This window comes from Pristiophorus japonicus, chromosome 8 (assembly GCF_044704955.1).
Source record: "Pristiophorus japonicus isolate sPriJap1 chromosome 8, sPriJap1.hap1, whole genome shotgun sequence".
Taxonomy (NCBI): Eukaryota; Metazoa; Chordata; class Chondrichthyes; family Pristiophoridae; genus Pristiophorus; species Pristiophorus japonicus.
In genome coordinates this window covers 169,687,030-169,700,169 of record NC_091984.1, presented here as the reverse complement: position 1 = coordinate 169,700,169, position 13,140 = coordinate 169,687,030, and the positions used below count along the sequence as shown (strand labels likewise).

Below are 13,140 nucleotides of genomic sequence, written 5' to 3'. Positions count from 1 at the left end.
CCTGCCTATTTTGTTTGTAGTATGGGTTACTTCTACCCTCCCTGTTGTGTCTATAAGGATGCGATTTTTCTGGTCCTGTTCTGTATGGCCTTCAGTGCCGCTCTGCGATAGATTTCCTTGGTAACTTTTTACTGTGTACCTGCCTGTGGCTGCAAGACGAGTAAATGCATTTCCTACTAAAGTACTTCCTCAGGTTAATTTATTCCTGAAGCCAATTTATTCCTGAAGCCATTAACCACAAATGAGATTTGCGTAGGCTCCAGGAAGTCGGTCTGATGTGCTGTGTGTGTGATTGTTCAATGTTGCACTGTTCTATGTTTGCAGAGTATTTCCATATGAGTGAAACATCTACCCAGGTATGTTAAATGCCCACAAGAAAGGCCTGGTTGAATAAAAATGTCCTCCTTTAACTTTTGGTATAAAGCAAATTAATCCCCAAGTTCAAGATGTTGGCCATTGCGTTCTCCCCTCAGAAATGAGAGGGGATTTCCATTGGTGGATTTTCTCATGACCTCAGAGCACTTCAGAACCAATAAATAAGATTTTCTTTTGAAAAGCAGTTATTGGTGATATGGAGGCAAACAACAGTCAGATGCTCACAGCACATATCCTGTAAATATGTGACTTTTATTGTGTTGTTTGGACGAGGGTTGCTGGCCAATGGGAGTACGCCTTGCTTCTCTTCAAATAGTGACGTGGAATATTTGATGTCCGCCTGAACAGACAGATAGGCCTCAGTTTAACATCTCGTGTTACATTGCAGCACTCCCTCAGTTCTGGGTGGGTTATCAACCTAGATTACGTGTTCAAGTCCTGGAGCGGAGATTGAAATAAGTATCTGGAAAAAAAATTTTAAGTACTTAAAAAGAGACCTCAACATGCTGATTCTACAACAGTGCCTGATGTGTGATATTAAGGGAGAGGGAATGAAGTGGTACTGTGCACACCGCCCCCCAATATAATGCAGGAATACAATCGAGTCCATTGCAGCGACTCCGGGCTTAGCCCCTCTGGAAACATAACTGCAACTTAATGGACCAGAACTGTGCTGATTATTTTGTATGTGCCTGGAGCTTTGTTCTGGTCACTGTGTTTAGCCAAAGAGCAGCACAGAAACCCTTATTGCTCTCAAACTCAGTAACTTCACTAATGCCCTTCCTCTGTTACTAATCACGAACAGTATTAGTTTAAATTAACATGTATACAAAATGTGGATGGCAAGGGATTCAAACAAGCATGGGTTCAATCAGTTTTAAGCTTTGACTGATATTTGCCGCTAAACTAAAGGCATGGTTGGCATAAGTAACCCAATTTAATAACAATGTTATACGTAGTATTTGACATCCTCATATGTAATATATTTTCTCTGAAGGAAAGGGATGGTGTGCAAGCTTTATTCTTATCATCATGGCTAGTCTGCTGACCAAAGGCTGGTTTGACACTCTGGTGGGATATGACTTGCCCTCAATGTTCCCCCCACCCCCACTCCCCAGTCTGGAAACGCCCGACCTCAGCACAGCAACTTGCTGTTAATGGTAAACTGAGATTGAGAGAATTGCCTTGTGGCTTTGGAGCACTATGACTTTTGGTAGTAGGTTAGGTCGTGTAGGCAAAAATCCTTGAATTATTTAAACAGCGGCTGGATGGTGTGATGGGACTTGTAACCTCTTTCTGGATTGCTGAGCTTGGAAAAGCCTAATGGCCTTCTTGTCCGTGTCTGTCGAGTGGTCTTATCATTACTGTTATGGAGGAGTATATTTGAGTTCAGCATTGTCTGTCCATAACAACCTGCTGCTTTGCTTCCAAACTGAGACTTTGGGCTAGAAATTCCCCAGTCTCTTGTTATTTGATAAATAATATTTTTGTGAAGAAATAAGAAGAAACATTTCACCATTTTTAAGGGGGTAAGTTTGGCCAAAAAATACCCCTGCCATTAAAAAACGACGTTGCTGGAGGAATCGTGTTTAATGCCGCCGTCCTCTCTAGCTAGGCCAATATCACCAAAAATACAAGGGAGAAAACACCAACAAAAATAAAAAAATGAGAAAACATTCACAGAAGCCTAAAGAAATGAATCGCTGGATTTAAACACCTTTTTTGTCAGTCTTACTTACCGACTTTTCTTAGGCACAGGCGTTGTTTTTAACCAGAGTATGGGTTCGCGATTTTTAACGCTATGGCGATCTGGTAAATGCCAATATTTTGAAAAAGCCATTCTTAAACTTTGGGGAATTTTGTGCATTTTATCTTAAGAACAAAAAAAGCAGTTTTAACGAAAACGTGCGTTAGGCTGGCTAATTTCTAGCCCAGCTGGATGTGAGGAATGGAGACACTGACAACTGTCCGAAATCTCAAAGCTGCATCCTTGCTAATTATTGCATAGAATTTACAGCATAGAAATTAGTCATTCGGTCCAACAGGTCCGTGCCAGTGTTTGTGCTCCAAATGAACCTCCTCCCACCCGACTTCATCTCACCCTAACCGCATTTCCTTCTATTCCTTTCCCCCTCGTGCTTATCCAGCTTCCCCTTAAATGCACCTGTGTCATTCGCCTCAACCACTCCATGTGGTAGCGAGTTCCACACTCTAACCACTCTCTGAGTAAAGGTGTTTCTCCTGAATTCCTTATCAATGACTATCTCCATAGACTTAGTCATTCAAAACTCTGCCGGCCGTGTTCAAACTCACACCAAGTCCCGCTCACCCATCTCCCCTGTGCTAGCTGACCAACATTGGCTCCCAGTTAAGCAACGCCTTGATTTTAACATTCTCATCCTTGTTTTCAAATCCCTCCACTGGTTAGCCCACAGCTGGAGTACTGTGTGCAGTTCTGGTCACCGCATTGCAGGAAGGATGTGATTGCACTGGAGAGGGTACAGGGGAGATTTACGAGGATGTTGCCTGGAGTGGAGAATCTAAGCTATGAGGACAGATTGGATAGGCTGAATTTGTTTTCATTGGACCAGAGGAGGCTGAGGGGAGACCTCATTGAGGTGTATAAAATTATGAGGGGCCTAGATATAGTGGATAGAAAGGGCCTATTTCCCTTAGCAAAGGGGTCAACAACCTGGGGGCATAAATTTAACGTAATTGGTAGAAGGTTTAGAGGGTATTTGAGGGAAAATTTCTTCACGCAGAGGGTTGTGGGGGCCTGGAACTCACTGCCTGAAAGGGTGGTAAAGGCAGAAATCCTCACCACATTTAAAAAGTACTTGGATGTGCACCTGAAGTGCCGTAACCTGCAGGGTTACGGACAGAGCTGGAAAGTGGGATTAGACTGGGTGGCCTCTTGTTGGCCGACGCGGACACGATGGGCCAAAATGGCCCCCTTCCGTGCTATAAATTTCTATGATTCGATGATGATTCATTGCCTTGCCCCTCCCTATCTCTGTAATCTCCTCCAGCCCTATAATCCCCTTAGATCTATGCACTCCACCTATTCTGGACTTTTGAACATCCCTGATTATAATCGCTCCACCATTGGCACGACCGTGCCTTCAGCTACCTTGGTCCTAAGCTCTGGAATTCCCTCCCTAAACCTCTCCGCCTCTCTACTTCTATTTCCTCCTTCAAGACTCTCCTTAAAACCTATCTCTTTGACCAAGCTTTTTTAGTCATTTGCGCTAACATCTTGTATGGCTCAGTGTCAATTTCTTTTTTGCTAACACTCCTGTGACGCGCCTTGGGTCATTTTATTAAAGGTGTTATATAAATGATGTTGTTATGACTCCTAGTTTTAGACTCCCCCACAAGTGGAAAGTTTCTACGTCGACACTACCTAACCCCTTCATAATTTTAAGGACCTCTATTAGAACACCTCTCAGCCTTCTCTTTTCTGGAGAGAAGAGCCCCAGCCTATTCAGGTTATAAACCAACATTCCCGTTTACTGGCTACGCAGCAATGTGCAGCTCCCGTGTAGCCAGCTTCATTTCTAATGGCAAAAACATACATGCGGTAATTTGAAGGGGCCACGCACCCACAACAAATTACGGAACAGATTGATTATAACCTCACCGTTCTGGTGTCATGCTTGTAGATCCAGTGCCCTGCCCTTTCCCCATTCCCTTTTAAGTTGGACTTTTTCAAATATTTATCCACTTAGCTTTTAAAAGCTCATATCGATTCTAATTCCGCCACTATTTCCACATCCAGCAACCTTCTTACTCAGAAAATCTTGGCTCTCCCTTCATTCTTTTAGTGATGATCTTAAATGAATGCCCTCTAGTTACCGACTCACCAACCAGTAGAAATAGTTTCTCACTATTTATCTCATCAGAACCCCTCATAATTTTGAGCACTTGTATTTAATCTCCTCTTCCACTTGAAGATTCTTAGCTCGAGGTCCTCCTCATAATTAAAGCCCGTCATCCCTTGTATCATTTTGATAAATCTCTCCTTGACCCTGTCCACAACCTTCTAAAAGTAGGGTGTCCAAAACTGAGTATAATATCCTAACTGCAAGCTAACAGTTTGCATTGGGTTATCATTACCTCATTGCTTCTGTACTTGCTTGCCCTCATTAATAAAACCTAGCATTCCATATGCTTTTTTATTGCTCTGCTGACATCAACACTGTGGAGACTGGATGGCTGGAGACGAGTGTGTACAAAAGAATGTTGGTAGGCTTGAGTTTATAAAACAGAACATGAGATTTCCCTCCACGAATTGTGAACGAGGGAGAAATTCTATCCCATGGTTTGACTTGGTTTAATCCTGCACTCAATGATTTGGCCAAGACTATGGTGTGTGTGAGCCAGTGCCACCAGATTGGTGGCTTTAATTGCATTCTCTCTCCCTACCTTCCTCTATTTTAGAAGTTTGATGCTGCATCCACACACTTAGTAGCTAATAAAACAAAATACATGTGCAGAAAATCTGAAATAAAAATAGAAAATGCTGGAAATATAGAGCAGGCCAATCAGCTTTTGAAATAGCCTTTCAGTCCTGACCCTTTCCTGCATGATGTACCCAGCCAATGTGACCCACCCAAATTTGGTTTTAGAATTTTTGTGCTTGTCAAGGTGAGATGACAGTGCTGGGGAATGAACTCTTGTCAACCCATTGTCAGCATCAAGTACTCCCTGGTCAGGTACAGCACAGTCAGATGCAGAGTAATCTCTCTCTCTATTCTGCCCAACCTCACAACAGCACCATGGTGATGTTTCCCTTCAGTTCATGCCCACGAGGAGGATTGAAATTCTCCAAACTCATAGAACTAGAGTCAGCAACTCTGGTTGAGTGTGTTTGTGGTGGATGTTTGCTGGAGGTTTCTTCATACAACCTTCTGGTTACAACTGCCTCGCCCCCCCACATCCTGCCATTGGCCAGCCAACACGTCCGTCCTCACCAGCGGGCCCCGCCTTCCCACGCCATTGGAAAGTGAACAGACTCTTCGTTACCCAATTGGATGATTCTCGCATGTCAGTCAAACAGCCTTTGTTCCCCATCTCCAATATTCTTATAATTAATAAACAGTAGTGTTCAAAGAAATTTTTAAAAAGCATCATTTTTTTGAATGCCCCTTTAATTTTTGTTCCGGGTTCCTCTGCCGTGTCCAAGAGATTAATCTTCAATTCCTGGAGACTCCAGGCCAATCCTGGAGGGTTGGCAACCCCTATGTAGAGCTCTTCCAGCCAGCCAGCAGAGGCTGCCTGGTCTGGATTTGAGGAAAGGTTATAGGGGTGAAAGGCCAGGTCACAGGGGTGAAAGGCCAGAGTCAGCACACTGCCACCCAGTTCCCTAACTTGTAAAATGTTTTGTCCATGAGATGGTTGACACAGCAACCTACTAAAAACCTTTAAAATAAAAATATGCAAGACTTGCTCAACAGGTAATAGCCTTACAAACACTCAGATATATGTAAGTTGATAGATAAGCCCATTTAATAAAATGAACGTGAACTAAATAGCTTTCAACAAGTTTCCGCCGTGCAAGCAGCATGTGGTTGGCAATGTGATCGGAACTCCTATGTCATTGCAATACGCTGTGTTTGGCACTGCTTTTTCAAACATGAGCCTCTGGAAAATCTCTCAGCTAGAGAGATTGGTTTGCTCTCTCAGTAGTTAAATACCTGTTTAAATTGACAGCTTGTTAAAAATGTCTCATGCTTGTATTAATGATTCTTTGCAAGTCTATTTTTACTATCTAACAAGGTACCATATGGGAGATTACTACAAATGATAAAGGAGTGTGGAATTAATGGGGCGATAGCCGACTGCATTCAAAATTGGTTAGAAGGGAGAAAAATCGAGTCGGAGTTAAGGGCAGTTTGGATTGGTTGGAAGTGGGTAGTGGTGTCCCACAAGGTTCACTTCTGTCCACTGTGTATACCAATGATTTGGATGTAGGGAGTGCTGTTAACATTTTAGATTGTACTAAAATAGGAGGTATAGTTAATTCTTCAGAAGACTACAGGAAGCTGCAGAGGGATATTATAAAATGGAGGAATTGGCAAATCGAATTCAATGTCAGTAAATGTGAGGTGATGCATTTTGCCTTAAAACAAGTAACGGCAGTAATTGCCCTGTGAATGGAAGTACACTTGGTGCTGTTGAAGAGAGGGGAACTCAGGTACAGGTTCACAAAACATTGAAGGCAGCAACTCAGACTGTAAAAAAAAACGCATCAAATTCTAGATTTTATCTCGAGGTATCGAATGTAAAAGCCAAGAGCTATTGATAAGCCGATATAAAACCTTAATATCGCAGCATACTGGGCTCCACACTATACAAAGGATATTGAGACTTTCGAAAGGATACAGCACAGATTCAACAACAACACCGTGTATCTATATAACTCCTTTAACGTAGTAAAACGGCCCAAGGCGCTTCACAGCCGTGTTATCAGACAAAACAAATAAATTTGACACCGAGCCACATAAGAAGAAATTAGGGCAGATGACCAAAAGCTGGATAAAGAGTTAAGTTTTAAGGGGCATCTTAAAAGAGGAAAGAGAGGTTTAGGGAGGGAGTTCCAGAGCTTCGGGTCCAGGCAGCTGAAGGCACGTCCACGGATAGTTGAGCGCTTATAATCAGGGATGTTCAAGAGGGCAGAATTTGAGGAGCGCAGACATCTCGGTTGTGGGGGAGAGGGGGTGCGGATCACAGAGAAGGGATTTGTAAACAAGGATGAGAATTTTGCAATCGAGGCGTTACTTAACTGGGAGCCAATGTAGTTCAGCGAGCACAGGGGTGATGGGTGAGCAGAACTTGGTGCGAGTTAGGACACGGGCAGCTGAGGTTTGGATCACCTCAAGTTTACGTTGGGTAGAATGTGGGAGGCCAGCCAGGAATGCATTGGAATAGTCAAGTCTAGAGGTAACAAAGGCATGGATGAGGGCATCAGCAGCGGATGAGCTGAGGCAGGGACGGAGACGGGCGATGTTACAGAGATGGGAATAGGCGGTCTTAGTTATGCTGTGGATATGTGGCCAGAAGCTTATTTCAGGATTAAATATGACCCCCTAGGTTGCGAACAGTCTGGTTCAGCCTCAGACAGATGCTGGGGAGAGGGATGGAGTCAGTGGCTAGGGAACGGAGTTTGTGGCGGGGACCAAAGGCAGTGGCTTCAGTCTTCCCAATATTTAATTGGAGAAAATTTCTGCTCATCCAAAACTGGATGTCGGACAAGCAGTCTGACAATTTCAAGACTGTGGAGGGGTCGAGAGAAGTGGTGGTGAGGTAGAGCTGGGTGTCATCAGCTCTACCTCACCTTGCTAGTGCTGTTGGGGAGGATTTAAACTGATATGGCAGGGGGATGGGAACCAATGCAGGGAGACAGAGGGAAACAAAAAGGAGGCAAAAGCAAAAGACAGAAAGGAGATGAGGAAAAGTGGAGGGCAGAGATACCCAAGGCAAAGAACAAAAAGGGCCACTGTACAGCAAAATTCTAAAAGGACAAAGGGTGTTAAAAGAACAAGCCTGAAGGCTTTGTGTCTTAATGCAAGGAGTATCCGCAATAAAGTGGATGAATTAACTGTGCAAATAGATGTTAACAAATATGATGTGATTGGGATTACGGAGACGTGGCTCCAGGATGATCAGGGCTGGGAACTCAACATCCAGGGGTATTCAACATTCAGGAAAGATAGAATAAAAGGAAAAGGAGGTGGGGTAGCATTGCTGGTTAAGGAGCAAATTAAGGCAATAGTTCGGAAGGACATTAGCTTGGATGATGTGGAATCTATATGGGTAGAGCTGCAGAATACCAAAGGACAAAAAACGTTAGTGGGAGTTGTGTACAGACCTCCAAACAGTAGTAGTGATGTTGGGGAGGGCATCAAACATGAAATTAGGGGTGCGTGCAATAAAGGTGCAGCAGTTATAATGGGTGACTTTAATATGCACATAGATTGGGTTAACCAAACTGGAAGCAATACAGTAGAGGAGGATTTCCTGGAGTGCATAAGGGATGGTTTTTTAGACCAATATGTCGAGGAACCAACTAGGGGGGAGGCCATCTTAGACTGGGTGTTGTGTAATGAGAGAGGATTAATTAGCAATCTCGTTGTGCGAGGCCCCTTGGGGAAGAGTGACCATAATATGGTGGAATTCTGCATTAGGATGGAGAATGAAACAGTTAATTCAGAGACCATGGTCCAGAACTTAAAGAAGGGTAACTTTGAAGGTATGAGGCGTGAATTGGCTAGGATAGATTGGCGAATGATACTGAAGGGGTTGACTGTGGATGGGCAATGGCAGACATTTAGAGACCGCATGGATGAACTACAACAATTGTACATTCCTGTCTGGCGTAAAAATAAAAAAGGGAAGGTGGCTCAACCGTGGCTATCAAGGGAAATCAGGGCTAGCATTAAAGCCAAGGAAGTGGCATACAAATTGGCCAGAAATAGCAGAGAACCCGGGGACTGGGAGAAATTTAGAACTCAGCAGAGGAGGACAAAGGGTTTGATTAGGGCAGGGAAAATGGAGTACGAGAAGAAGCTTGCAGGGAACATTAAGACGGATTGCAAAAGTTTCTATAGATATGTAAAGAGAAAAAGGTTAGTAAAGACAAACGTAGGTCCCCTGCAGTCAGAATCAGGGGAAGTCATAACGGGGAACAAAGAAATGGCGGACCAATTGAACAAGTACTTTGGTTCGGTATTCACTGAGGAGGACACAAACAACCTTCCGGATATAAAAGGGGTCGGAGGGTCTAGTAAGGAGGAGGAACTGAGGGAAATCCTTATTAGTCGGGAAATTGTGTTGGGGAAATTGATGGGATTGAAGGCCGATAAATCCCCAGGGCCTGATGGACTGCATCCCAGAGTACTTAAGGAGGTGGCCTTGGAAATAGTGGATGCATTGACAGTCATTTTCCAACATTCCATTGACTCTGGATCAGTTCCTATGGAGTGGAGGGTAGCCAATGTAACCCCACTTTTTAAAAAAGGAGGGAGAGAGAAAACAGGGAATTACAGACCGGTCAGCCTGACATCGGTAGTGGGTAAAATGATGGAATCAATTATTAAGGATGTCATCGCAGTGCATTTGGAAAGAGGTAATATGATAGGTCCAAGTCAGCATGGATTTGTGAAAGGGAAATCATGCTTGACAAATCTTCTGGAATTTTTTGAGGATGTTTCCAGTAGAGTGGACAAGGGAGAACCAGTCGATGTGGTATATTTGGACTTTCAGAAGGCTTTCGACAAGGTCCCACACAAGAGATTAATGTGCAAAGTTAAAGCACATGGGATTGGGGGTAGTGTACTGACATGGATTGAGAACTGGTTGTCAGACAGGAAGCAAAGAGGAGTAAATGGGGACTTTTCAGAATGGCAGGCAGTGACTAGTGGGGTACCGCAAGGTTCTGTGCTGGGGCCCCAGCTGTTTACACTGTACATTAATGATTTAGACGAGGGGATTAAATGTAGTATCTCCAAATTTGCGGATGACACTAAGTTGGGTGGCAGTGTGAGCTGCAAGGAGGATTCTATGAGGCTGCAGAGCGACTTGGATAGGCTAGGTGAGTGGGCAAATGCATGGCAGATGAAGTATAATGTGGATAAATGTGAGGTTATTCACTTTGGTGGTAAAAACAGAGAGACAGACTATTATCTGAATGGTGACAGATTAGGAAAAGGAGAGGTGCAACGAGACCTGGGTGTCATGGTACATCAGTCATTGAAGGTTGGCATGCAGGTACAGCAGGCGGTTAAGAAAGCAAATGGCATGTTGGCCTTCATAGCGAGGGGATTTGAGTACAAGGGCAGGGAGGTGTTGCTACAATTGTACAGGGCCTTGGTGAGTCCACACCTGGAGTATTGTGTACAGTTTTGGTCTCCTAACCTGAGGAAGGACATTCTTGCTATTGAGGGAGTGCAGCGAAGGTTCACCAGACTGATTCCCGGGATGGTGGGACTGACCTATCAAGAAAGACTGGATCAACTGGGCTTGTATTCACTGGAGTTCAGAAGAATGAGAGGGGACCTCATAGAAACGTTTAAAATTCTGACGGGGTTAGACAGGTTAGATGCAGGAAGAATGTTCCCAATGTTGGGGAAGTCCAGAACCAGGGGACACAGTCTAAGGATAAGGGGGAAGCCATTTAGGACCGAAATGAGGAGGAATTTCTTCACCCAGAGAGTGGTGAACCTGTGGAATTCTCTACCACAGAAAGTTGTTGAGGCCAATTCACTAAATATATTCAAAAAGGAGTTAGATGAAGTCCTTACTACTAGGGGAATCAAGGGGTATGGTGAGAAAGCAGGAATGGGGTACTGAAGTTGCATGTTCAGCCATGAACTCATTGAATGGCGGTGCAGGCTAGAAGGGCCGAATGGCCTACTCCTGCACCAATTTTCTATGTTTCTATGTTTCTATCTATCAGCGTACATGTGGAAACTGACGCTGTGTTTCCGGATGATGTCGCCAAGGGGCAGCATGTAGATGACAAATAGGAGGGGGCCAAGGATAGATCCTTGTACACCAGAGGTAACGATGCGGGAGTGAGAAGGGAAGCCATTGGAGCTGATTCTCTGACTACGATTAAATAGATAAGAATGAAACCAGGCGAGGGCGGTCCCGCTCAGCTGGACGACGGTGGAGAGGCGTTGGAGGAGAATGGAGTGGTCAACCATGTTAAAGGCTGCAAACAGGTCAAGAAGGACGAGGAGCGATAGTTTATCCTCGTCAGTCAAAGGATGTCATTTATGGTATTATGGCAGGCGCGGAAACCGGATTGAAGGGATTTAAACATGGAGTTCCGGGAAAGATGTTGCCTGGCTTGATAAGATGTGATTACGCCAAAAGTCTTGAAAAATTGGAGCTTTTTTTGTTCGAACAGCACAGATTATGGGTGATGTGATAGATGTGTTTAAAATGCTGACAGGATGAGTCTGGGTGTAGCCAGAAGCAGACGTTGAGGGACGTAGCAAACAGGAGAAAGCTCTTTACACAGAGAGTTGTGAGGCTGTGGAATTCACTTCCAGGGTTGGAGGGTGAAGTGGAATCTATGTCACCATTCAAGATGAGATTGGATAGGGGGATAAAAGGATATGGGAATAGAGAAGGTGAATGAGATTAGAGCCATTCCCTCACGTGGAGGGTTAAACACCAACATGGACAGGTTGGGCCGAATGGCCTGTTTCTGTTTTGTAACTTCTGAGCGTTTCTACATAACCATGTATTATTGGATTTAATCTAACCCACTGAAATATATTCATTCTGGAATAGCTCATAGCTTTTCTGAAATGCTACATAATGTGGAACAAATAGCACTGTCTCTTTCTGTGTGGATTCTCCCTCAACTGTTGGCAATGTGGTCATTTTGGGTAACGTTTTGAAATCATGGACTCTGCTTATGTGGTCTTCCTTAATCCTCTGATTTAAAACCTGAATACTGAAGATCAAACTTTGTTTCCCCTCCCCAGGGAATCTGGCGTATCCCTGTGGATGAAATTGACCGTCCTGGCAGCTTTGCCTCACATATGAACCGCTCGATTGTTATCCTACTTGACGTTCTGTCCCAGCTGAAGGACCATAATACACTGCTGAGAGTATCGTCCATGCTTCAAAGGACACCTGACCAGGGAAAGTAAGTGTGCATGTTCAGAGCTTCTGAATCAACCGCTGTTTGTGACCTAGGGGCCTGTAACTGACCTTGATTTCAGAAACACTTAATAATCCAGCGCCTTGTGGATTAGATGCTTCTCGCTCTCCACTGCACTTAGACCCTTTTTGGAATAGCGAGAGTCCTTCTTCTTCATCCTGCAATGAGTTGTGTTCTGTGACATGCAGGAACATTGAATAAATTGCAATGTTTTCAGACATCAATATATTTGTCCTCTGTTAACAAGGGAATGGCTATAACTTGCTGTTAATGTTATTTTATTTGAACAATGCTGCTGACCTTTGTTTTTTGCTGGCTGAATTTGTTCAATGTGATAATGTTAACCATAGTGCCAGGACTAGCCTGGCCAGCACTATTATTTTAGTTGTTGAAAATGGAACACTACAGGAAATTGAGAAGATCAGTGAACCAATAAAGCCCAGTTTACAAACAGGGCCATGAGAATAGGTTGTGTTTTGGAGCCGCGGGTGATAGCCACTGTTGGCCGTTGGTAAGGCATGTGACACAGTATCTTCCTCTGGTGCAGGAGGCCTCATTAAGACTTGAGATCTGGATCGTGGTCTGGGGAAAGTATCAACCTTTAAACTAGTATCAGGATGAACCAGTGGATGCTAGGGCCATATACGGCTAGCATCAAGTTGCAAGTTGTTTGACTTTGCTATGTGCAAATTAACTTGGGTTTGCATTAGCTCGCTCTATATAGCCTACATAGGAACATGGGTGGGCATTCTGACCCTGAGTCAGTGCCACCATTCACTGTAGGAACATGGGTGGGTATTCTGACCCTGAGTCAGTGCCACCATTCACTGTAGGAACATCGGTGGGCATTCTGACCGTGAAGCAGTGCCACCATTCACTGTAGGAACATGGGTAGGACATTCTGACACTGAGTCAGTGCCACCATTCACTGTAGGAACATGGGTAGGGCATTCTGACCGTGAATCAGTGCCATCATTCACTGTAGGAACATGGGTAGGACATTCTGACCGTGAATCAGTGCCACCATTCACTGTAGGAACATGGGTAGGGCATTCTGACACTGAGTCACTGCCACCATTCACTGTAGG

General features: G+C 44.2%; 1 protein-coding gene across 1 annotated transcript in view; it reads left to right on the top strand.

Annotated features, from left to right (window-relative positions):
• The window catches only part of cabin1 (calcineurin binding protein 1), a 539,464-nt gene that overhangs the window by 294,390 nt on the left and 231,934 nt on the right, over positions 1-13,140 (top strand). Inside the window, 1 exon segment of the mRNA XM_070887525.1 lies at positions 11,874-12,037. Within this exon segment, the coding sequence (XP_070743626.1) occupies positions 11,874-12,037 (164 nt within the window).